The following is a 25,259-nucleotide window of genomic DNA, read 5'->3' as shown; positions in this document are numbered from 1 at the left end:
TAATGAAGTCCATCACATTTCAAAAGCATGAAATATTATATGCGCAAATATGTTGTATTCCATATTTTAGGTTTTGCCAATAGCAGCGAACTAGCTCCAAGAGAGTGAAGCGCTTAGCAGAGAAAATGTACTGTATGTGCAAGAAGCACCTTGAACAGGATGCACTGCACAAAGAAGAGGCCCGGTTGACACAGGATGACAGACATATGATGTGATTGCGAGCAGAGGTGGGAACAATTAATTTGGACAGCACGGACTACAGTAGTTCTTTAATATATTTACATTACAAATGCACACATTTACAATTTGAGGCAAAGAGGTTTCCCCAAAATGACACAATACTTCTCCAAAGTCCCCGAGCTGAGATAGGAATCCTAGCTTGTAGAGGCTTTGCTAGGCTGAACCCTGGAGCAGCCTGCAATGGATGTTTTTAAGGTCCTAATGAATGTTCCTTAGAGGAGAGGACCTTAGCAACTTCACTTGCCCAACCTCGCAAGATGTCTAATTAGGCCGGAGGAGAGATCCGCAGCCTCAAACACCTATGGTAAGAGCCAAAACTAGTGATCTTCCCAGTCCTTGCTTTAGTGGGTGGGAGATTGGTATTGAAAGATGAACTGTGAGCATTTCTAAGTGTAGACACATAAACTAAGTTTCAATATAGCCGTGACATGTATGAGTTGAGCATATAGTCGCTGGTCATCATAAAAACCTCTTGGTATTCTAGAACTTGAGGACCAGACCTTAAAATCCCTGGTGTAAGGAGTGGCAGAATACCAGACACGTGCATTAATAAGGATTGCATGTACACCCAACCATACATTTGAACCTCTACACAATTTCACAGAAATTCCTTAGACATACAGAGTAAAACGCATGTTTTGGTGATGGAACCCATGGAACAGATTACATTATGAGCACAGGACAGATTACACATGTCTTACATGGACTGAGAGTGCACGTAAAAATGTACTATGCTAAAATCAATCACTTGTATTGACTGAGCTCATTTTCACCCAAAGTTGGATTTAATTGACATTTGGTGAAAACAAAACGGTAGCTCCTTTGCTTCTAGAAAGGTCCATCATCAATCAAATTAACAATCAACTACTCCAAAACAACACATCACCTAGGCAGCTATTACAAGAAGTCAACAGATATTGGTGGATAGGTGAAGTGCTCTCTTCAGACAAGGAGACAGTCTGCAAATCACAAGTTTTTATCAGGACTGGGCCGATTCAGCCCTTATAGCTTCCTTGGTCAATAAATCAAGTATCATTAAAAAGGGAAAACATTTATGAAGCTAAGGTAGTGATTAGAAGCAGGGGAATCTGGAATTACGCGGCGTATAAAAACATGCCATTAATGTTATTTTAAGAGTGAATCGTGTGGCGAGGAGGAGTAAGGACTCTTACTAGGAGGTGTCATGATTGGGGCTATAGACTTATTTAAACAAAAAGACAAACCTATCTTTCCCTATGCATAGAGGGTTTTCCCTGCCTCAACCTAGGGAGAACTTATGTCAGGATGTCAGTCAAATGTAAAACATATACTGTCCTCGGTCTCAAATCCACTAACCAGTCCCAGCCACTAAACAAACAATTTTCAGTCAAATGCTTAAAACAACACTAGGAGAATGGCTTCAATCTCCTGGTGACATGTTCCACTTTGGCGTGTTTTCCACAGCTGTCTCTTGCTTTAATGTCTGATTTAACAATGTCTTAAGGCCATGACAATGTCTCCTTTCTCCTGGTCAACACGGAAGAGTTCTTCAAACTGACTTTTGGTGATTCTTCAAAACCTCCCAATGTCTTTTCAGTTCTTCTCACAAACTTGTACATGTCAATCTCCAGTTTTTATTCTCCTTTTTGGTAATCTCCAATTCTTCTTGCAGCAATCTATCTCTGGCCAATTCTCTGTGAGTTTCACCACTATCACAAAGGAGATGGTTCCTGAATCTTTCTTGACTATGTGCCTTCTATGGCACCCATGTCATGTGACAAAGGAGGTCACTCCTGATGCACTCTTTGTTGTTATAACTTCCTTTGTTGCCACTGGGACAATGAAGATTTCTTCTGATGGCCTCTTGCTTGATAATCTGTTCTGTGTCACCACTGTGATAAAGGAGATTACTCTGGAAGTACTCTTTGACACTGTGTGGGAACTGCCCAAGACTCCACCGGGTCTTCCTGTCATTCCTGTTACCTGCTTCTGCTTGGGAATATGGCCCTGGCTCTTCCCGGGGTCGAGGGCACTCAATTCTGTAGTTCTGGGTTTCTGCTGTGCAGCTCAGCAGCAGGTTTGGGAAGGCAGTCTGTTGTTTCTGGACCAAACGTTCCACCTTTCTGCAGTCACACAACCACCACAACTATTGCAGTCTTTGTTTGAGTTGACTTTCTGCTGGATCACTGTATCCTTCGGCAACATCTCGCCTTTCGATTCTTCCCTTCTGAGGGACAGCTTAAGCGTGCCTCCAAGACTCCCGGTTTGAAACTCCTGGGCTTGGTTGGCGCTCTGCTGCTTTACAGGGTCTCTCTCTGTTAGTCGGTCTTTGCTTTCCATTTTATATAGTTAACTCCACCCATGCGTAATGTAAACTCCAGCTTGCAACGTTTCAGTGACAGTCTTCATTCCTCTCAAAGGCCACCTTATCACAGTGTTAGGCAGAATTGCAGGCAGTACCCTCTGGGACCACTACACACAATTAGGACTACAGGTGTTAGACAAACCAACCTTTGGTATAAGTCTGTACCACACAGTTTTTGGTAGCGAGCAGAGCAGCTAGGCTTATCTCAAGAGTGAATCAGAGCAGTACAAGTAGTTACACAGAGGACTTCCAATCACAGTGGTTCAAGTAGACACTTATACTCAAGGTTTCTTGGTAAAAACACTTAGTAATTTATTACACAATCATTTAGAAAACATTTCACTAGCCGAAGGCAACTTAATATTATATACCCATACACTTCAATACAAAACTGTACGCTTTTGAGACCGTTTGACCTCCCCTGAAATAGGAGCAAAATGGCAGTTCAGTTACTTAGCAGAGAGCAAAAAGGACAAAAGTATGTAGAATAGATCATATATACTTTCTAGGCAGTGCAAATAGTTTCAGTTCACCAGAAGAGTTCAATTCAAGTCAATAGGCCAGGCAAAACTGAACGGGCTAGTGTTCTGGATAGGAAGAGCAGTTCTGGTATCAAACAGTAAAGTCTTTGCGAAAGTTTTTAGAAGTAGTTTAGACAAAAAAGAATCATGTCGGGTCACAATCTGATTAGGCCTGCAAGTTGGGAACGTTTCACAAACTTTCACCGCGAGAGTGGCGTTCTCTCTTGTGGGATGTTCTGACCCACTAGTCTATGCCCTGCAACATCACTGTGCGCTGCTGTCATCAAAAACAACAGAATGGCCGCCGGAAAGCCTTATGCATGCTAAAGATCTGTGAGAAGTGCGCAGGGAAACCTGAAAAATAGGCCGCCAATCCATTTTGCCTATGTCAGTGGTAAAACAGGAGACCACACTGCCAAAACCTGGCATGGGGCTGCCCACAGAGTAAAATAGAACTGCTTGAAAAGGCAGTGCTACATCCCAAGGAAAACACAGAAGTGCCTAAAATCCGTTTTTCCTTGGCTGTTAAATTTGCAAAATAATGATTCTCAAACAGCAGAGAAGATCCAACATCCTTGTGGGGTGTTCACCATCACCTTATTTAAGGAACCCCCATAAGCACAATGTCAGGAGAAACACCTTTCATCATAAGAAAATCCACATTCAAAAGGTGCTTGCATGGGAAAAATATGTCAGAAATGGGCGCAGTACCGCCGCTCGCCTGTGTCAGAAGCTCTCATTACTTATACTGTCAGTTTAAAACGTGTGTCTTAAATCAAATTGTAGAAAAGAAGAAACTTTCCATCAAAAGCCATATGGGTTGCTACAATTCAATTTGTATGTTTTAAAAATACTGGAATGAGGAGATCTGTGTGTATATTTGTAGAAAATGTAAATTGTATTTTAGAAAAGCCCATTTTTAAACAGTGTTTTAAAGTGAACTAATGGCAGCTACACTGGACTTCAAAGACATTCCACAGCTTCTCCCCAAACAAAGGAATTTTCCTCCTGCTCTCTGCTCAGGAACTGGCATTGAGTTGTTAAGGGAAGTGGGAGGAGATTTGGGCCTGTTACTCTGAGTAGGGACAAAAGGCTCCCTTGATTGAAAGGAAATGCAAATTTGGGTGTCAATAGAAACCAACTGCTAAGGAAGAGAGGCTCAGGTTGCTCTGGCCCAGCCAAACCTTGGAGGCAGAGCTAGACTGATATGTGTATCTGAAACTTCAAGGAAATATGTTTTTGGAAAAAGACTCATAGAAGACTGTGTAGAAATTGGAAAAATCTGTGTTTTATAGGTTAATATAAAAAGGCTGCTCACAATATGAAACTACTCTGAACCCTGTGCGATATTCAGAGACCAGACTATGAAAAAGTTGATATTGTAGCAATTGTGATCATGCTACGAATATGAAAGTTTACAGGATTATGTCCAGATGTCTTGCACATGTATGTGGAAAAATGTGTACAAATCTGACACTGGGTAACCAGCCAAAAGCACAAAAAACTGTCAGTTTTGAACCGAAACTCTCAAGAAGATGGGACTCAGACAGAGACATGCTTTATTAAATATGTGATGTGGATATGTATTATTAGCAAGTTAGCGATATTGTAGATAGGCTTTCTATGAAAAATAGGTTTTCTGTGTAGAAACAAAGGGGAGGTTTTTCCCTGGATTGTAAATTGCAGCCTCACTATGACACTTGATTTCTTTCTCAAATCAGGAGAGAGGAAATAGTTTGATCAATCAGATCCCTAGAGGGTGGGCTTAGTATAATCAGCCTATCCACCCCTTTGGGAAAAACATAAATAGCGACTGTTGAGGACCTAGAGACACACACACATTCACCCATAAACCGATTTACTGGCGAAGCGCTCTGCAGGAGAACCCAGACCCAAGACTCCAGAACTCTGAAAACAGAATGCCCATTCCAAAGCTGAACCCTTCTCAGCTGGCCTTTAAAATCTTGCAACCTGATTTTAACCCCAGACTTCCTAGGGGCATGCCAAATTTTAACATCCTGGCTGTGCTGTTTTCTGCTTCTTGCCAAGAACTCTTGCCAGAACCCAGAGATCCAAACCAGTAGAGCAGAGCTGAAACCAGATAGCTGTAACCCAGAACCAACCTGTCAGATCCAGAACCAGAGGCCGTGCAGGGACCAGAGTGCCTTGCTGAGTGCAGAACTAAGCGCCTGAATCCTGTCCGGTGGCTAGCAGATTCCAGTCCAAAACCTTTGACCAGATCTTTGATGGGCCTATTCCAAAACCATAGTTGTGAGTATTTAGCATAGAATTGTCCATAGCCAATCTCTTATCCTTAAGTAAGCCAATCCAAAACCATTCTATCATATCCATACTGCATTGTAGGATCTCTTTTGTCTTTTCTGAATCTTTCCCTCATCCATATAGTCCTTTGTTAATTGTAGTGATAAATTCATCTTTGCGCTAATATTTTTGCTGAAGAAAGACAAGTGTCTTGGCGGCAAAAGTCAGAGCGGAGGCGCCTCTGTTCCGGAGGCTGTTTGTTGGATATCTTGCATATTCATAGCCTCCCCTAGTGTTAAGAAATCCTTGTTGGTAATATTCAAAAGCGCATCTTTCATTTGAAAATCTTGACTCTTTTTGAGAAAAATCAACCTCTACGAAAACCTCTGTAACCTTTGAACCGCACGTGTTACAAACAGAATTTCAGAATGAAGCTAACATCCTCAGCTTTCAAAAGGAACAACAACTTATAGTTGTTCTGTAATTGCTTTTCTCGCACGGTGAAACGTTTGCCGCAAATCTGCATTTGGCACAATTTCATCACATGTAAAATAGCTATTTCTTGCATTCGACCTCAGAATCCATTTTGCCATCTTCCAGTCATCCAACCATCATTGCTAGTGTGTACCTGAAGCTATGCAACGCGGCTCCCACTAGTTTCAATCCAATTTAGAGAATTAAATTAATTTTTAGCATTTTTCCCATTCATTCAAAATCACGTTCGAAGGCATTTGGCCTGTTTAAAATCATTCCTGTTTCTCTCTGCTTGCTGGGGGAATTGGGATTGAACTTGCATTTGTTGAGTGTGTATATTCCTGTAACTTGTTCTTCTCCTTCCATCTCTATATTGCATATTAGGGGGGATTGAGTAGTATCAGGGGGAAAGAGTGATTACATTGCATTTGATTAAAACACACCAAAGTATTATTTCTGTGCTGCATTAATTTCCTATTATTGCATTTAATTGAACCCACACAAAGTTTATTCTATGCTACAATATTCTTCTCATCCATACTCCTATTGATTAAAGAGATTGTTGATTGTAATATCACCCAACGCTGATCCTTGTATAAATATTAATAGTGCGATATCTAGATATTGTTCAAATTCATAAAAGTGTGATGTATATTTTGTTCAAATCCATCAAATAAACCTTTTAACTTTGCAAAACTATCTACTTCTTGGTTCAGTGAGACCGGGGGGATTCAAAGAGAGGGGTGTGATATAAGGGTACATCATTCAGAAATAAAAACTTTAGACATAAAAATATATAATTAAGGGTTCCAGCTGGGCATCACATGCTAGGCATTGACTTAGGTGGAGTGCTGGGTTGAAACCACTTACACTCTATCGGGTTGGCACAGTACCTTTGTAATAAGAAAACAAATGTTGCTGAAGTTGTGGTTCCTTGCAGATCCTCCAGATCTCGCTGTTCCTGAGCCTCAGTCGTGGGGACAAGAGGGAGGACGTTGGGGGACTCCTGCACTGCACGGGATTGTTGAAGAAAGCAAACAAGATGGAGTAACTTCAGTTCCAGTAGCTTTAGATTCAAGAACACAAACTGGTGTCCCTCTCCCTGGTAAATCCTAACCAGCCTTCAGAATGGTATCCAGGTGTCTTATGAGTTGATTGGTCCCACCAACTCAAAGGAAGAAGCCGTCCTTGAAGGAGCTTCTCTTTCAAATGGAGTTTGGCAATTCGGACCTGCAGCTTCACCGGGCAAACCAACCGTCCAGGAGTTGCAGCAGCCGTCCGTCCTCTTCCAGCTCGTCTTCGGTTCTTTCGTTCCAGTGGTCGACTCTGCTTTCCAGTCCAAGAGACCCGCCTTTAAACAGTTTTCTCCATTTGATTCCAGCCTAGCTGTCGCTCACCCAGCAGGGTAGCTGTCCTTGCCGGACAGTCAGCCAGCCAATCACGCAAGAGTGCATCTGGGTCTCCGAGGAGACTAAGCACAGGGAGTCGGGCACCTCCCTCACTTCCTGCCCACCCAGACACTCAGACAGAGGTGGTCTTCAGTCCTGAAGCCCCCCCCCAAAGGCACACAAACAAAGGGACCAAACCTGGTTTGGCGTGCATAGACAAAAACTTGAAGGACCTTTCAAAAAAGAAACAGCAAAAAAAGAAGACCGGGACCTGTTTAAGCAAAGAGGTTTAAGGCGCCATCTTGAAAAACATTGCTACCGGTGTACGCGGTCTGGAAAAATCATGGTAGTTTGTTGTAAAACCACTGCCACGAGCCCTTTCAATAGGAAAGGGTAGCATTGGACTGCTACATGCATGTTTAGACAGAGGGGATACTATGTAACCCCTCCAGCACTCCATTGTAAGACGGTGTGTGCTGGATCTATGAATTTGGAAAGTCTAGTAAAGTCAATTTCACTTTACATTCTCTGGAAAACAGTAGTTTATCCCAGAGAAGGTGTTTAAACCGTTGGGAAGTCTAAAAAGACATCCCTGTGTCACTGCACTGATGGTGCTGTATAACACACATGAAAAGATGATGCCTATGGAGTTATTTAAAACTCCATAATCAAAGAACACAAATGTAAAACACACATCAAAATACATGAAAAGAGTGGGAAAAAAGGCTCACACTCATTCCAGGTAAAAAAATGCAAGTCCTCAAAAGCAAGCAAAGTTGCTGGGGGTCTCTAAGGTGAACGGAATTGGCACTTTTATGGGAATCCTCCCTAACAGAGCATTTAGCAAAGTCTGCATATTGTTAATCCACATGTTTCTTCGACTTTTCCTCCTCCCAGCATTCTCCACACTTGTGACAGTCATGGCTTTAGCACAGCACATGGAATTTTGTTCAATTGAGGAGGCAGGTGGAGAAAATCAGGGCAAGGTATTTTGGGAGAGAGTGTCAGGGAGGATTTTCCCCAGGTGGACATCCTAGTGCCTAGGAGGGGAGTCCCTGCCTATGAGGTCCTCCCACATATTACCACACCTAGGGGATCTATTAGCTAGCGGCCTCACCTCCCTAGACTTATTGGGAAGGGTTCCACTCTGTGGAGAAGTGATGGATACTACTGAATCATCACAATGGACACAATCCTATGGTGGATGTTACAGGCCAAACGCCCCAAGCATGACTCTTAAGGTATGACTTTAATTTGGGATGTCTGTTAAACAAATAACTCAGTATATGCTTCAATCATTCTTCCTGAATGTTACACAATGAGGAAGACGGGCACAATCAGAATTCACGCTCCTGACCTCAAGGTAGGCATAGACTATCCCACCAATGATCATCAGAGGATTTGTTTTCTGCAAACAAAAATATATTGTGGCTCACATTATCATGTTCATGTATTTTCAAACATACTTACGGGTGTGATATGTGTCTGAAATTACTATAGGGAATCTGGATTCGATCTCTTAGTTCTTGAGCCCAGCACAGTCCACCAGCTACCAGCGGCATGTTCTTGTTCACAAGTGGATATCCTGCGGAGGAAATTACATGTGGACATGTTATTATTGTAAAGTGCGGCAAAACCAATTTTTGAAGGAATGACGAGAAGGCTGCATGTAAAACAATGTTCCTAACTACATTATTTATAGCAGGATCCAAAAACTCCTGCCCCTCCATACATGAATAGTAGCCAAAGGGAGCATGTACACACGTGTAAGTGCTGAAAGCACATTAGAAATTATATATATATATATATATATATATATATATATATATATATATATATATATATATATATATTAATGTTTTTGTTTTTCTTCTATGTAAATTGGCAAGTTGCACTGAATTTCCTGCTGTTAACTCATATCTAGAATAATGCACCATTAACTTCCATCCCTCAAAGAATGTGGACTCCCAATTTGGGAGACAATTTGAAAAAAAAACCTGGTGGATATTTTTACCAAAGATTTTCATCGACAGTGCGTTCTGCAGCCAGGCATTGTTCCTGTGCAGGAGCCATCTTGGTTATCAAAGAGAGGTTACTTGAGCAGGGGTAACAGTATTGGCTGCGCTGGATTTATCTGCTGTTCTTGATTCCATCAACTACAAGATTGTGATCAACCATCTTGCCATGATGTTGGCATCAGTGATCCAGCCTTAAGATGGATCTGGTTCTTATTGGCAGCCAGGGCTGGTGCTATCACTAAGCAAGGTTATGCGCTTGCCTATAAATTGGAAATGTTAGAATGGCAAAATGCTGCATTAAAACCTCCACACGAATTAGTGTTTGCCTGTAGTGATAGCACAGGCCCTGCCTGTTACAATGTCTGCAGGCTGGCTGTAGCAGCAGCACACTTGAAGGCACCATGAAGGTTGGGACTCGGGGTCGGGTCAGGGTCACGAGTGGCATGGGTGTGGCAGCGCTGGCACCTGCACATTAGCATGCCACGAAGCACTGCACGTGCCCACTCGATCGATCATCGAGTCGATGGTGTGAGAGTGAATGCTGCAGTGCACTGTGCAGCCTGCCTGAGCCCTCTGAGCCCGTTAACTTTAATTGGTCCGGACCGTCAGGCATGGAAACCAACTGCACACCCTGCACTAGCTGCAGGTTCTGCAGCATCATTTTACTGTGTGGTGCGCCAGGCCAGTGCCCGTACTAGCCCATCGAGCCCATCCTGGTGGCGGCACACGCTGCTATGCCTTTGAGAGTGGCCCGGGGCCAGCCCATGGCTGTGCTGTGCTGAGAGAGTGAGAGTGTAACAGCCTGATGCAGGTGAGGACCGATGTGCTGTGCCGACTACTGCTGACTAAAACCATAGTGCATCATGCATGCAGTGCTCCCCAACCCTCTCTCTGTCTTAATGAAATGTTATGCCTGTTCCTGGCTGGCTGGCAATGGCTCAGGCTGCAGGCTCTAACATTGAGCCCCTCAGGATGCAGGTGGCGGCCTCAAGTCTGCCGCTACGGCTTACAGCAAAATTATGGAAAATAATAATGGAATCCGTTTTTAGGAAATGTACTATCTTTTGTTATTGTTACAGCACTTTCGCTGTATGAGCTGCTCACATCATTAGCATAGACTGCATAATCCTTCTGCCCTGATGCAAGTGTTTACCTGAATACAACTCTACCCCTTGTCCTGCCAGGACACTCAACCCCTGCTCTACTCTCTCAGTTGCATACCTAATCGTCCTTGCCGCCGCTGCCGGCCGACCATAAACTTGCATGCAGCATGCCAACTTTCCTGTCACTGCCTGGCTGCCCACTCTGAACCCTGCTCCTCCACTCTTCTGTCACTGTCCAACTGCTCTCCTGTTCTCTGCCTCCTGTGCATTTCCTTCTTTACTTACACCCTCCCTTGCCCTTAGTACTCACTGCATTCCGCTATTTCATCTTTCTGTCCATGTTCCTTTGCTACTTTGCCCTGTATTTGCCTAACACCATCCGTCCTTCTGCCAGGCTCCCTGGCCCCATCTTCGTGTCGACAACACTGTGATTGGGGTGCCATCTCCCTTTCTTTAGTCTATATGCCCTTCAGTCTCCAATCTTCATCCCTGTGACCTTCAGTCCACGCCTCACTCCAGCCCCTTCCTTCTGCCAACACTCACCTGCCCCTATGCCCTATCCAAATATTACCACTGCTCTATCCTGGATATATGTTTGTGTCTCTGTCTCATCCCCTCATGTTTCCAATGCCCCCCTTCTCTTGTTTCCTGTTCTTGTCCTCCTGTCCCGTTCCCATTGTTTTCTTCCCACATCTCACAGCAATGCCGCCCTCCTTGACCAGTTACCCTCTCACCTATCAATCCGATAATCCAATGCCCAGTAAATCTAATCTCCTCTGCAATGGTCATGCTGGATGGGCAGATTGCCCCCCCCATCTGCCTGCATGGGACACGTGTGGCCATTTGAGATTCCAGTGTCCCCTGTGACTGCTGCCCGGCTACAAGGAAGGCGAGAGGTGGCTTAGCAATAAGAAAATCTTAGGGTTACCACAGTCCACGGAAACCCACAAGATTCCATGCAGGGGGGATGCTGAGAAGATACCCATGTCTATAACTCCCCTGTGCCCCACCATGCAAAGAGCCTGTCCGTGCCCATTTTCCCTTTTTTTTTTCAAGCCCCAAGTTTTCAGTCAACTAATATGTTCTGGTAACTAGATTTGGTTACAATTCTTTTTAAGAATAAAATGGAGTCGAGCCCAGGACTGCCACAATGGTGATGGAGGTGGCGGGCAGAAGGGTCAGTTGTCCTGCAGTCCTGGATTTCACGCAGGCCATGTGATGAGTGCATTTATTTTTGTTTTGGAAAGCACCACCTATTATCCAAACTATTAAGTAGGGAGCAATGGCGCATGAGGAGGGACACAAAGGTTGTCAGTGTTTGCTTATTGCCCCACCCATTCACTACCCAAGGCATGCTGATCCCTATGGCCAATCAAACCAACTTCCTGGCCAAAACGCAACCACTCCTGGGATATCTTTGAGCTCGCTTTACTCAAGCCTTACCATACAACTTTTCACTTGTAGTGCCTGCCAATGTTTTTCCAAAGCAGTCTTCTGAGAGTTATTCGCTTAATTTGAACTGACATGTGCTACTGATATAATAAAAATGTCTTAACAGGCCTGCCTACAGTCACTCAATTTATAAACACTGTGCTCTCCTTCATTGAAGTCCTGTTAAAAACGAGCACTGGCAAAGTCAACAGTTTTGACTTGAGAATAGGTATTAGGCATTAGGCATTTGCAAGGCACTGCAGTTATATGCCCAGGTAGTCGCACCATTTGCACCTGCTACCATCAATGGCCAGTTAATACTGTTACGGTGGTGCCTGACAAATGCCTTTCCCAGGTCTACAAAAAGACCCAAACCTCTGGCTATGCCAATGCTCGTTTCTTTTGTTTTGGTGGTGTGGCAACAAATCTGGCAGGGCAACTAGAGCTGCTGTTTTGAGCTGCCCCACATTCGTTTGTTGATTTCTTTTTATGCATGCAGGCCTAGAAGTCAGCCCCTCCAGCAGAGCAATTCACACCTCATGAACACAAGGCTGTGGAGGGTGTGATTCGTGGGAGAGGGCAATTCAATGAGAGTGAAGTGCCAACAGCCGTCTTCAGCCCTTTAACCTGGGAGCATGCTTTTACATGATTCAGCACTTTTAAAAAGAAAAATAAACAGTTAATCTTTTTTGAAGTGTGGAAGTTGGGTTTGTTTAATTAAGTTTGTCTACTTCTCAAATTTTAATTCTCAGCATGTGTCCTTCCTGGTTTTTGACATGCAACTTGGTAGAGTTATTTACGGCGTAACGTTTCAACGTAACATTTCTCCTGTGGTCATTTCTCCTCTAAAAGCAAATTGGGCATGTTTTGCATAACATGTTTCCATAACCTTCTATATTGTATGTTGCCAGATTCACATATGAGCCAATTGTTTCCCAGAAAAGCCAACCAAATATTATGCTATGTTTGTTGGGGGAGATTTTCTGTAAGGTGGTCTTCGAAATGCCTCCAATTTGTATGAGTCTATGGGATATTTGTGCGAAATTGTTAAAGGTGCATGCATGTAATTTGGCAACAGGAAAACAGAATCAGAAAACTGGATGACTCACTTTAACAAAATTGTGTAATCCTGAGCAAATCACCGTTGCTCCCTGTTGCTCAGTCCACTTAAGTGTCTAAATTGGGAGCGTATAAACCTGAAACCTACATGAAACATTTTTAGGTACAATTATCACCCAACTGTCCAATTGCTGAGTGACCATGCCGGGATTCCAACATGCACCTGCAGATCACACACAGATCGCAGCAGTGAGCGCTCAACCCATTATCTATCTTATGGCTTACTTTCCTATGTTTTAGTTGCATTTCTAGGAGTTCCTGTCAATGATTATCCAATTCCCCATTCCCAAAAGCCTATTCCCCCAACAGTCTTCAGGATGAAGGGTTCAATAGCCTTCCCAGGAAACGTGGTAAGGTAATTTTTAAAACGTATTTATAAAATTGGTAGCTGCCACGAATCTGGTTTTTCTACAGCTCATCACATTGAATGGAAAAGGACTTTGCAGCACTGTTTCACTGGATCAAGCCCTCATGCACAAGTATATGATGGAGTAGAAGGCGGTTTGCAGCAATCGGTAACAAAATGAAGACGGTTGGTTGAGAACGGTTAGGATCTGGAGTGGGGGGGCGCCAATCTGACAGTTTGCCTAGGCTGGCAAAATTCCTTGCACCGGTCCTGCTGGCAGTCAGGGTGCAGAGTGCGATCCTTGGGAAGCACTAGTGACAGTTACTAGCTGTAGCATTTGAAGTAACACTGGGTTCAGGGTTGTCTCTCTTAAGCAACACTTTCATGGGAAACTTGCCCTAGTAGATTGAGGAGTCTGGTCTTGGTTTTAACAGGTGTGCCAATCGCATGTGTCTTCAGCCATGACTCGGGATGTGGGAGTAAGGATAGAGTGGGTGATTTGTGCTGATCTGGGAGCAAGTAGGAGTTTACCCTCCTGGTCAGTGATAACATTGGCAGTACTCACCTGTTCACCTGCCCTGGGATCTTTTACGATGCCCTAGAACCGGTTGAGGTGAAACACAATTCACTTGTTGTACAAGCGTCTTACAAATGCACAATAAATAAATAAACAAATAAATAAATAAATAATCTGTTTATTCCACCTTCTCATTTGAACCACATATCAATGTGGTTTTTAAAAGTGCCCATCGCTGTGCAGGCTGTATTGCCCCTCTATGTCCCACATCCATTTACATCAGACTCCATTTACATCAGACTCCCCTGATCCATAATGTGGCGCTGTGTCAGCCCAGCTATTGTAATAGTGTTTACATGGGCCTTTGCAGAGGAGTATTGGAAAGATCCATCTGGTACATATCAGGGCAATCAGATCAACCTGGGGCCAGAGAACAAATATGAATGCCCCATCACTTGGGCAGATGCTAGAATTGCTGATCATGCAGAGGCAATCCCTGCTATGGGATGTGTGTATGGCATCCACTCCCAATACTTGAAGGAGATTGCCATGCCTTTTCACCCAGCAAGGCCACGGTGCTCACAGTGAAAACATAGATTGGTGTCCTTAAGTTACAAAACACATTGTATGGATGGTGAATCTCTTCAGAGCGGTGCGGGGGGGGGTGGAGCTTTTTGGCACTCTTCATGTGGCATTTCGCCTGCTGCTTTGTAAGGCGTTGTTAATGCAACAAGCTAAAAAGGGATACATTCTTCATGTATACCTATATACAATCCACTAGATCATCCCCGTTTCCTTTTCGCTCTGGCATCACAAAACACTGCATATTGCTAAGACCCTTTCAAGAAATAGTGGATGACCCAGGTACTCAAAGACATTTTGATGGCCGTTCTCAATGCTAGACAATTTCATACACCAAAAAAAAAACACATCTTGCAAACATGCACACTTCCCAGAAATTCATTTGTAAAAAGAGATTCCAAAGATAGGTGAGAATGACTATCTTCATCTTCCAGAGAAACGAATTTCCTGCATTACAAAGTGCTGCACTGCCCAAGTGTGTGGGCTCAGACTGATATGCAAATGTCCATTTCTCCTCTGTGAAAGGTACAGTCAGCTAACACGTGGTTGCAGACCCTGCTGAGTGGGCACCTTCCCAGAGAACGTGTTATTTGACCATGTTCTTTCTCGCCACAGGGGCTACCAGACACTTTTTTGTAGATATTTAGGAGGCCTTCAGCGCCATTAAGGTACTTAATGTATGGACCTGGGGAGGTAAGGCTTTGGACAACCCGACTGAGATGGCATCGTCTTGTTCATAATGCGAGCGCATTGCACTTGCGCTATCCTCACATATGCTTAAAGTCATTGATGAACTCTTCTTTGTGCTTCAGCAACCACTTGAAAATGCCCTTCCCCAAATCTGTGCAATGGCGCCATTCCTATCCTGCAAAGGGAACAGGCCGTCCAAATACATTTGTTGGTTGGGAATGCAGAGAAAATATGCGTGGGTCTCTGTGTGGGTCTCTGTCTGTGTGTGTCTGTCTGCCTGCTTGTCTGCGTTTCTCCAGTCCATTTGTCTTGACTGTTTTTTCCTCAATTAAGACGGTACTGTGCGGAGCTACGCAAAGACCCAAGACCTTGCATCGTTCATCTGCCGCCTTACACACTAAGACACACTGTTACATGACGTCATTGCTTTCTTTTGTTCATGCCTGCCGCCACACCCAGTTGTTCGACTGAACTAAAACAAATACTTTGCATTGCAAATCATGAAGAGATGGCGGACAGACACCTTTTACGGTAACAAAATCAACGCCTTAGTGCATGGCATGAACATTTAGTTGTGGGCCCCTGGTTCAAGGGCCGACTTGGTCCCAACATTGGTGGGGCTGGAAGTTCTTTTAGAGGAAAGGCTTACCTCGACTTCTAGGATCTTAGCAGTAATAAGGACATGCTTATTTACGAAGGATTCTGAAGAGAATTTTCTCTCCCATTGTACAACTATCGGCCATCATCTTGACTCTACGCTGCTCATGAATCTATTATTCAAACTGCCTGTAGTTGGGTCTTCCTATTGTGGTACTTGCAGCCCTCAGGTAAACTTGTAACGTGTCACAAGGTAGAAGCTGCACGTGACCTGCTCATGTCTCCTCAATTCTTATCCCTTCTCTAATTTTCTGGTAGAAAGTCAGATCTGGCTCAAGGCAATTCTTTGACTCACAATAAAAATGGGCCACTCTGCCACCCCAACATGGTGTTCCTTCTAAGAGTCTTTCCTCTGCATTTAAGAGTCTGTGGGAGGCCCTTCATGACACAAAGCAAGGACTAGAAGTCACAGGGTATTAACTGTAAAACATTTGTAGAACGTTTTTACACAACAAGCGATATTCCTGTATTCTTTATGATACGATATAGGGCATGTATAACGCGTCTATACACAAGTGTTTCAAGGCACGATGAGGCAAGGGAGGGGGCACAGAGGGAAGACAGAGACAACGATCATACTAGGCTAAGTGACATTGAGATCACGCAAGTGCAAGGCAGGAGAGAGGGGCGGGAGAAGTGCAGGGGGAAGGGGAGGGGGCAGTGCAGTACATAGGATGACAGTAAAAATAAATAAAACAATAAATAAAAAGTGCGGCCAGCTGGTGGCAAGTGCAAGGGTAAGTGCAGACATCAGGTGTCAAATGCTAGTAGGCGGCTGTAGGGATACAGAAACAGCCCTGAATGCAAGGGCTGCCAGGTGAGCAGTGCAGGTGTAATGAGGACAGTGGCATGGATTGGAATTACTGAATCCACCACCCCACCCATTCAATGTTAAGAATCTAACCGCATGAGACTTTAATGTTGGTGGAAATGCTTTGGATTCCTCAGGAAGACTGATTCCATAGAAAGCCATTCAAGTGCGATCGGCCATAAGCTGACAAGGCAGGTGGCAATTGCGATACGTTTTGTCACCGGTGTAAATCTAACATTGAATTGCGGATACCCATGCATTTCAGTGTTAGGACTATAAAGCCATCCTGGGATAAGATGGTTGAAAATGGCAAACGGAGGGACAGAAGTGCAATCGTAAGAAATCCTCCTCTGTGCAAGTCACACTCTGTTTGCTAGCTCCGTGTGGTCGTGGGCCTGAATGCACACCATATTTTCGAAATCATTCACTCGAGATTCCAGGCCCACAAGGTGGGAGTTCAGGCCAGAGATTGATTTGGTCAGACTCTCTCTAGATTTATTCTTCTGGGTGATCTCCTGAGTGATGTCCTGCTTAAAGACCATCAGCATTTCCCCAAAATCCTGGCTTGAGAACAGAGAGTCTTTGTGCGCAGGCGCAGGTGGGGGGGAATGGACCTCCACTTGTGCGGATTGTATTGGCTTGCTCTTTGTGTGCTGCATGGTTAGCAATGCTTTGATGTCTGATTATTTCACCTTCCCACCCGCTTTCAGCATCGCAGAACGAATTGCAGTCGTCTGCACTTCACCAGTGAAGTTGGCGGTGCTCCCGGCCCCCCCACCAGCCGCAGTTAAAGTACACTGAAAACAAAATGGAAGGCGTGTTTAAGAGGGACCAGTAAAAGGACTATGCAGGGGTTGCAACCCAGCAGCGTGTGCAGGGGAGGAACATCCACATCAAGACCATGCAGGATCCCAATCGAAAGGGTCACCCACACTGCTGCTTCACTGCCAACCCCCAACACCACCACACAGAGGGGCCAACTCCCTGGGTCGAGCGCTGGCTGTACAGATGTAGCAGGCTCACAATGGGGTCCCCAAAAATCTTGTAGCCTACAAAGCAGGTAGTGATAGAAGATGCTTATTCGGTCTGGGAGCCTCAAAATCTGACAGTAGTGGGAAATGCTTGTTCAGATGCAGGCTCACCCTGGTAGTTGGAAACGTTTAAACCAAGGAAGATCGCAGATACATTTCTTAACGAGTCCTATATTTATAACAAACTGTGGACCCAGGAAGGGAAGACCAGCACATTTTCAGGCTGCAGAAAAGCCAATTTTCTAAACGTTTAGTTACATTGCAAGGTCGTTAGTAATCACCAAACCTATCCTGACATTTTTCAGATGCACTTTATGCCATCCACATGTATTATTTTGCACCAGCACTGCTTTAGTTCCCAAATAAGCCACCATGAACATAGGTTTTCTTCGTGGGTATGGTCATTGATTCACATCACATTTGTGACCGAGTTCATGTTCTGAAAAACAGTCTCATCTAATCATTCTGTGCTTATTACCAGATGTGTTGAGATCCCACAGTCCAAGTGATGATCATCATAGCTTTAATGACCTGCCGCAACCCCCTCATCTAGGATGTAACATAAGATTATACAAAAACACTTATGTATATAAGAGTCTTACTATGTAATTAAGTTGAACTCAAAGTCACTCAATTAATGTTTTTTTTTGTTCATACATTCTTTAATTTCTTTTGAAAACTCTACCCAAATGTATATGATACCAAGAATGGTGTGTAGGCTTCTTGCAGATTGACTTTCTCTAGACATCTCTTTCGTTCCTAGATCAAGGAGTGCTAACATGACATCACTCGCTGAAATTAAAGCACGCACAGAATGAGTCATTGCAGATACTGTAGGTGCAGCTTTGTACGTCAGATGATGCATAAACATCAAAGGTTTAATATAAAATGGGTAATTGTAGTTGAATTCATTTGTAATACGTGTTATTGGGGAACCATGTGTACTCTTAATTATCTGAAACGGAACATTGATTAGTGGCAGTAGTAATCCTATTGAAACGAAGGCACGAGGAGGAGAATCAATCACTGCCCCAGTGGATGTTCTTCACATATTTTCAGAATGCGATTATATATAGGTCACTAAAATGATACGTATTTATTTCCATTATACAAATAATTCAGCACAACACCAGAACATACCAATTTCAATCTCCTTCTTGGTGTGTTCGTTGAAGATAAGCTTGGCTGTATCCAGGTCTCTATCAAACATGGCGATCAAAACAGGATATTTCCCAAAGGCATCCGCTGCAATGACCGGCCTTTCCAGCAAGCTGCCAAACATATCCAGGAGCTGAAAACAGTCAAGCAAGAGACACTGTTATTCCCAACTTCTTCTGACATTTTCCAGCAGCGACTAAAGGCACTTTAGTGATTAGGTATTATTAGTACTAATTGACAGTCACCAGCATCTAAAATGTGTCCAACCAATTCCCCCTCGGAGAGTATTTTACTGAAGTCAAATGTTATATATATATATATATATATGGTTTTACAAAGGTAGCGGGCGCCCCTCTCTCGCATTAACCACTTGAGAGTTCGCAGCCACTGCTTTTACTCACTGTGCTTTTCACAGATGGGAAATATAGTAAAAGCAGTGGCTGCGAACTCTCAAGTGGTTAATACACTGAAACACGTGTATGGGGTTGCTGGTGGTACTCTCGTTCAGATTGGAATTGCCATTGTATTTCGGTGCTGGACTGCCCCTGGGCAGGACAAAGACTGATATGCAAATGGATATTTCCCATCTGTGAAAGGCACAGTGAGTAAAAGCAGTGGCTGCGAACTCTCAAGTGGTTAATAACCACTGAACAGGTTATCATGTCTGTTCTTGCGAGGGAGGGGCGCCCGCTACCTTTGTAAAACTATTTGTTAAGGAACCTGGGATTGGTAACCCTAGGTCTCCTGGGGGCAACCAGACGTGGTCTCCCTCTCACTGTGCTTAGAGAGGCATCAGCTTCACCTCACTGATGATCCCCAACAAGGGTGAAACACGTGTATGGGGTTGCTGGTGGTACTCTCGTTCAGATTGGAATTGCCATTGTATTTCGGTGCTGGACTGCCCCTGGGCAGGACAAAGACTGATATGCAAATGGATATTTCCCATCTGTGAAAGGCACAGTGAGTAAAAGCAGTGGCTGCGAACTCTCAAGTGGTTAATAACCACTGAACAGGTTATCATGTCTGTTCTTGCGAGGGAGGGGCGCCTGCTACCTTTGTAAAACTATTTGTTAAGGAACCTGGGATTGGTAACCCTAGGTCTCCTGGGGGCAACCAGACGTGGTCTCCCTCTCACTGTGCTTAGAGAGGCATCAGCTTCACCTCACTGATGATCCCCAACAAGGGTGAAACACGTGTATGGGGTTGCTGGTGGTACTCTCGTTCAGATTGGAATTGCCATTGTATTTCGGTGCTGGACTGCCCCTGGGCAGGACAAAGACTGATATGCAAATGGATATTTCCCATCTGTGAAAGGCACAGTGAGTAAAAGCAGTGGCTGCGAACTCTCAAGTGGTTAATAACCACTGAACAGGTTATCATGTCTGTTCTTGCGAGGGAGGGGCGCCTGCTACCTTTGTAAAACTATTTGTTAAGGAACCTGGGATTGGTAACCCTAGGTCTCCTGGGGGCAACCAGACGTGGTCTCCCTCTCACTGTGCTTAGAGAGGCATCAGCTTCACCTCACTGATGATCCCCAACAAGGGTGAAACACGTGTATGGGGTTGCTGGTGGTACTCTCGTTCAGATTGGAATTGCCATTGTATTTCGGTGCTGGACTGCCCCTGGGCAGGACAAAGACTGATATGCAAATGGATATTTCCCATCTGTGAAAGGCACAGTGAGTAAAAGCAGTGGCTGCGAACTCTCAAGTGGTTAATAACCACTGAACAGGTTATCATGTCTGTTCTTGCGAGGGAGGGGCGGCCGCTACCTTTGTAAAACTATTTGTTAAGGAACCTGGGATTGGTAACCCTAGGTCTCCTGGGGGCAACCAGACGTGGTCTCCCTCTCACTGTGCTTAGAGAGGCATCAGCTTCACCTCACTGATGATCCCCAACAAGGGTGAAACACGTGTATGGGGTTGCTGGTGGTACTCTCGTTCAGATTGGAGTTGCCATTGTATTTCGGTGCTGGACTGCCCCTGGGCAGGACAAAGACTATTTCCCATCTGTGAAAGGCACAGTGAGTAAAAGCAGTGGCTGCGAACTCTCAAGTGGTTAATAACCACTGAACAGGTTATCATGTCTGTTCTTGCGAGGGAGGGGCGCCCGCTACCTTTGTAAAACTATATATATATATGCACCACAGTCCACAGGTAAACAGTCTATTTAACAAGTTTAAAGTGTTTATTTCAATACTTAATCATAACTTATTCTGCAAGAAGTACGAGATCTCAGATGTTCTGGAACTGAGTGGCAGAACTGGGTGATGTTACATTTGGCCTCTATTCGATACAGTAACAAACTAAACATAGCAAATCGATCATATCTACACGTTTTGAACCTAGGCACAGAAGGTCCCTCAATGGGCTTTGCCAAGTCTACCTGTGCTACGAAAGGTGCCTATGATTATAATGCCAGGGCCCAAATATATTACAGCACGCCTGTTACACTTACACATATTGGGCTGGGCAACTCCCCACCCACTGGTGACACTACTGACGGCTGCTCCATATTGTGTCAACATATTTGTGGTTATATCTGCAACACCCACTGGTTAATTGAGGGTGATGGATCCACCGTGCAATTTACAGATATCAATCGACATAACACATTTGTGTATTGAAATAAACTAAATGTTTAAGTGTTTCTTTAAAACACATCGTTAACATTTTGTTCTGATCCTATCAGTGGCAATTGGAACATGCTAACTCTATCCACAGACAATAAGAGCAAGCATGCTCTCCTTCTATGGTAAATTGATGAACTTACATATCAACAACTGCAGCAAGATTGTCTCATATAGATTGTCACTCATGACAGGAACTCCTCTTCGATATTGGCATTTTCACTGACCTTGACTCTGTGTTGGGGATGCTGGCTGATGACTGCCCTGTTGTCAACCCACCCTAATGGTTATTACAGTAGAGAATGTGCAGCAATGTCATGCAGGCTGAGGGGAGGAGTGTGCAGATATGGCCAGCAACAGTGCCCAGCATTGTTACCATCCAACTCATTGTTATTCATAAAAATTGATAAATAGCCCTGCCAACCTGGGTCCTCAGGTTCATGGATAACATTGAGCGAGCCCATGCAGAGACCCTGGCCAGTGCACACTGCAGGGCTCGTGATTAAGGTTCAATGAGCGGGAGCTAAAACCTGCTCCTAGGTGTCAGGCATCACCAGGTAAGCAGGAGCTATGGCTAGGTAACCATGAGCGGGTACACAGGGCACCACAAATCTAACGTCCACATGAAATACACAGTAACATTCTGGCTTTTATGTATGAGGCATTATGTGTAAATGTGTCCTAGTTCTTCTTTATTAACGTGTTCAAACACTCCAAGTTAATGTCACATATGCATGTTTGCAAGGCACCACTTGGTCTGGGGAGCCAAAAGTAGTTCCTGGTAGCTGTCGGTTTCAAGGTAACTAGGCTCTCCTAGGGTAAAGGTAGGAGCTTAATAAGCTCCCAGCTTCAGGCCATTTCGAACCTTGCACGGACGTGGTTACATTACTCTGACTGAATGATTGCCAGTTAAAATAATAAAGTTGCCAAAACACCACAACATTATCGAGCAGAAATCAGCAAAAAGTTCAGGTGCTCAGAAATGAGCACCAGGGCTAAGCCCTGGTAAGCCCCGCCACAAAATAAGCACTGCTCGCCTATATGCATGGCAGGAGGTCGAATGGTGAGGTACTGTGGTGTTTGACCTCAGAGGTGGGCAAGGGCTTGGCATGAAGGTGATTTTGCAAAGCAGTGTTGGAATAAAACATGCACATCTCATGTATGCTACATTCAGAGGAATTCATTACTGTCTCTCCTTCGGTTACTGCCGGAGGCTGTTCTTTGCCTGGCGCTTGCCCAACACTCACCTTGAAGGCATGCTCCAGGCCGGAAGCATCATCAAACGCCTGGCAGAAAATCGTCCCCAGCCTCCTGTCCAGGTCTTCAACATTTTGCTTGAAGTCCGACACATCCTTTTCAAACTCCTAAGAAAACACCATGTTGGTAAAAGGTTACACTGAGGAAAAGCACCATAAGCTTCTGTTCCAGTCCCACACACATGTTCACATGAGCAGCCGCTGAATTGTTTTAAGACTTCTCACCAGAACTTCTTACACTGTGCGCTTTCCCCAAGAAACTAGATCTGTATTTCCCGCAAATATATTTGTTGCCTGCAATCTTCTTTTAACAAGTTCTCACACCCAGGTTGAAAGCCACTTTCACAGCTGATCAGCCCTGCAGGCCCGAGTTGCACGGCTCAATTTGAAACTAATTCCAGTAAAATAAGTAGAGTGAGAAAACCTGTGGAAAACAGCAACGTCCCTGCAGCAGAGCGTACAGCCACATTAAAGGTCATTGACGGCCGTAGGTGGGAACGTAACACAGAACACAGTGTCATTAAAGAACATACACCAATGTTTTTTTAGCATACAGCACAGTGTCATTAAAGGTCAAACACGACCTTATGTGGGCGATTAAGGCGCATAAATTGGACGATGAACTGACTTCAGTATATACTTGAAAGTAAAATGACCAACATCGTGCGCAAGTGGTTTTAAGTCTCTGAAAAAGATCGGGGGCTACGCTAATGTCGGCACTGTCGGGACTCGGGGCTAGCTAGCCTTTGGTTGTAGCCCCTGAGCTTCTATCCGGGCGACAAACAAAAGACCTCGGGCTATATCCCCTTTACCCCCCCCTCCCACCCCCAGCAATGCCTCAGTTTCCTGTTTAACACTTAAGTGCGGGAGTGTGCAGAGCCTATAATTATTTCTCATGGGAATTCAGGACAAACATACACGCCCTTAGCACTTTTAAGAAGAAGCAGATGAGAGTCCCCTAGGCACGAGTCACTCCCCTTCCCTTTTATGATGGCAGTGGGAGGAGCAATTCCCCTTTCAGCCTTTGCACCACTACATGTTACAATAACACGCTGCCGGCAGACAGTTAGAAAAAAAGTATATGGAAATTAAAATAAATGTTTTTTCCATAACAAAAGGTGCGGTATTACAGAAACCTTGCGCCTTTGTAAGTGCAATTGCCACTAGGCTAATGTTTGACCTAGCAAAAAAAACATCCATTCAATGCATTTTTGCATTGGTGCAATGCAATGGTGCAAAAATGCATAGAAAGAATATTTGTTTGCACTAAGCAATTTTAGCCCTGGTGCCAATCACACTTGCACAGTGCAAAGTCTCTGTAAAATGGCCCATGATATTTAAAATGCCAACGTCATCTCCTGTCTCGAGTGGCTTAAAAATCCACACATTCGGTGGATTTCCTTTAAGAAACAATGTCCCGATTTTAAAAGTTAAAGACAAATGTATATAAAGAGTCGAATGGCCAGTCAATCAAATATTATGTAGGAATCTGTTCCACTAACGATACACACCATCTGATCCAATCTAGTCTAATGTAGCAACTTAATTAAAAGCCAGATGTATGTCTGTCCCTGTATGTTTGTCCGATGCAGTCATTTTGCCTGTTGTCACCACTAGAGGGAGCAGTGCCTTCGAATATATAGAGAGAATGGGCCTCATTACGAGTCCAGCAGTAACCCTGCCGGTGCTCCCGGCAGGTTGCCACCGGTCTCGTAACATTTTATCGGCACCTAGCTTCCCAGTGCCACCGGGACATTACAAGTCCCGGCAGACCGGGAAGCTAGGTGCCGGAAAATGTTAGTCCCCATTCCCAAGGAGTCCCATAGGACTCCATGGGAATGTTTTCACAGGAGCATCGGCATCGTTACTAAAGGTGCCGATGCTTTCGTGACGAGTCTGCTTACCGGGGCAGCTGCGCCCGGCTGGGTCAGACATGTCGGGCGCAACAGCTCCGGCAGGCAAACTCGTACTGTGCGGGCTGGAAACAAGGGTGCCGGTGAGCTTACTGGCACTCTCGTTTCCGGACTGCCAAACTCATAATGAGATGTGCATAGTCTCCTGTTACCACTAAGGGGAGCGGTTGGCTTAGGATATATAGTTGTCCTACTGTGTCAATGAAAACCTGTACTTTGGCCCGTGTACACGGGCATGTACACTGCTATAGACAATCTTTATTTTTGCGTTTGTAAAGCACCTAAACCCTTAGGCATCAGGGTGCTGTTAACCAGTTGCATAAAGTGAGGAACAAAAGTGGTGTTACATTTCCTCCGTTTAACCAGAAACTTTATACATATGGAGTGCATGGTTGTCTGATGGCTCCGGGTCGCAAGTTCTGAGCTGGGGTGTCATCATTGGGCACATAGCCAGGTTTTCAGGGATTTTTGGAAGACCCAGTAGGATTCTTCTGCTATTAGGGTAGGGGGGGCCTTCCAGAGTTTAGCTGAGACTGTGCAGAGCTTGATCCACCTGCTCTGGCTCAGGTGTATTTTGGTAGAACAAGGTGGGTGTGGGCAGCCCTTACTGGTCTGGTAGATTGTGCTCTCACGATTTTCTGAGCGAGGTATGCAGGGGCGGTGTTGGATAGACATCTGTGGGTGATAGATAATGTTGAAGATAATCCTTTCTCAAATGGGGAGATGGTGGGCCTTCGTTCTTGCTGGTGTTATGTGGTCTCTTTTGGGAA

The 25,259-nt window shown here is 44.5% G+C and overlaps 1 protein-coding gene across 2 annotated transcripts in view; it reads right to left on the bottom strand.

Annotated features, from left to right (window-relative positions):
* DNAH9 (dynein axonemal heavy chain 9) overlaps positions 1-25,259 on the bottom strand; it is a 1,527,051-nt gene that overhangs the window by 1,308,345 nt on the left and 193,447 nt on the right. For both annotated transcript variants that reach the window (XM_069654516.1, XM_069654515.1), the window contains exons 8-10: positions 22,568-22,684; positions 18,675-18,825; positions 8,700-8,814 (exon numbers count right to left, since the gene is read on the bottom strand). In XM_069654516.1, the coding sequence (XP_069510617.1) occupies positions 8,700-8,814; positions 18,675-18,825; positions 22,568-22,684 (383 nt within the window). The remainder of the gene's footprint in view (positions 1-8,699; positions 8,815-18,674; positions 18,826-22,567; positions 22,685-25,259) is intronic.

Source organism: Ambystoma mexicanum, chromosome 3q (genome assembly GCF_040938575.1).
Source record: "Ambystoma mexicanum isolate Mex_15411 chromosome 3q, UKY_AmexF1_1, whole genome shotgun sequence".
In the NCBI taxonomy this organism is placed as follows: domain Eukaryota; kingdom Metazoa; phylum Chordata; class Amphibia; order Caudata; family Ambystomatidae; genus Ambystoma; species Ambystoma mexicanum.
The sequence above is the reverse complement of the archived record's forward strand: the minus strand, read 5'-3'. Positions and strand labels throughout refer to the sequence as shown.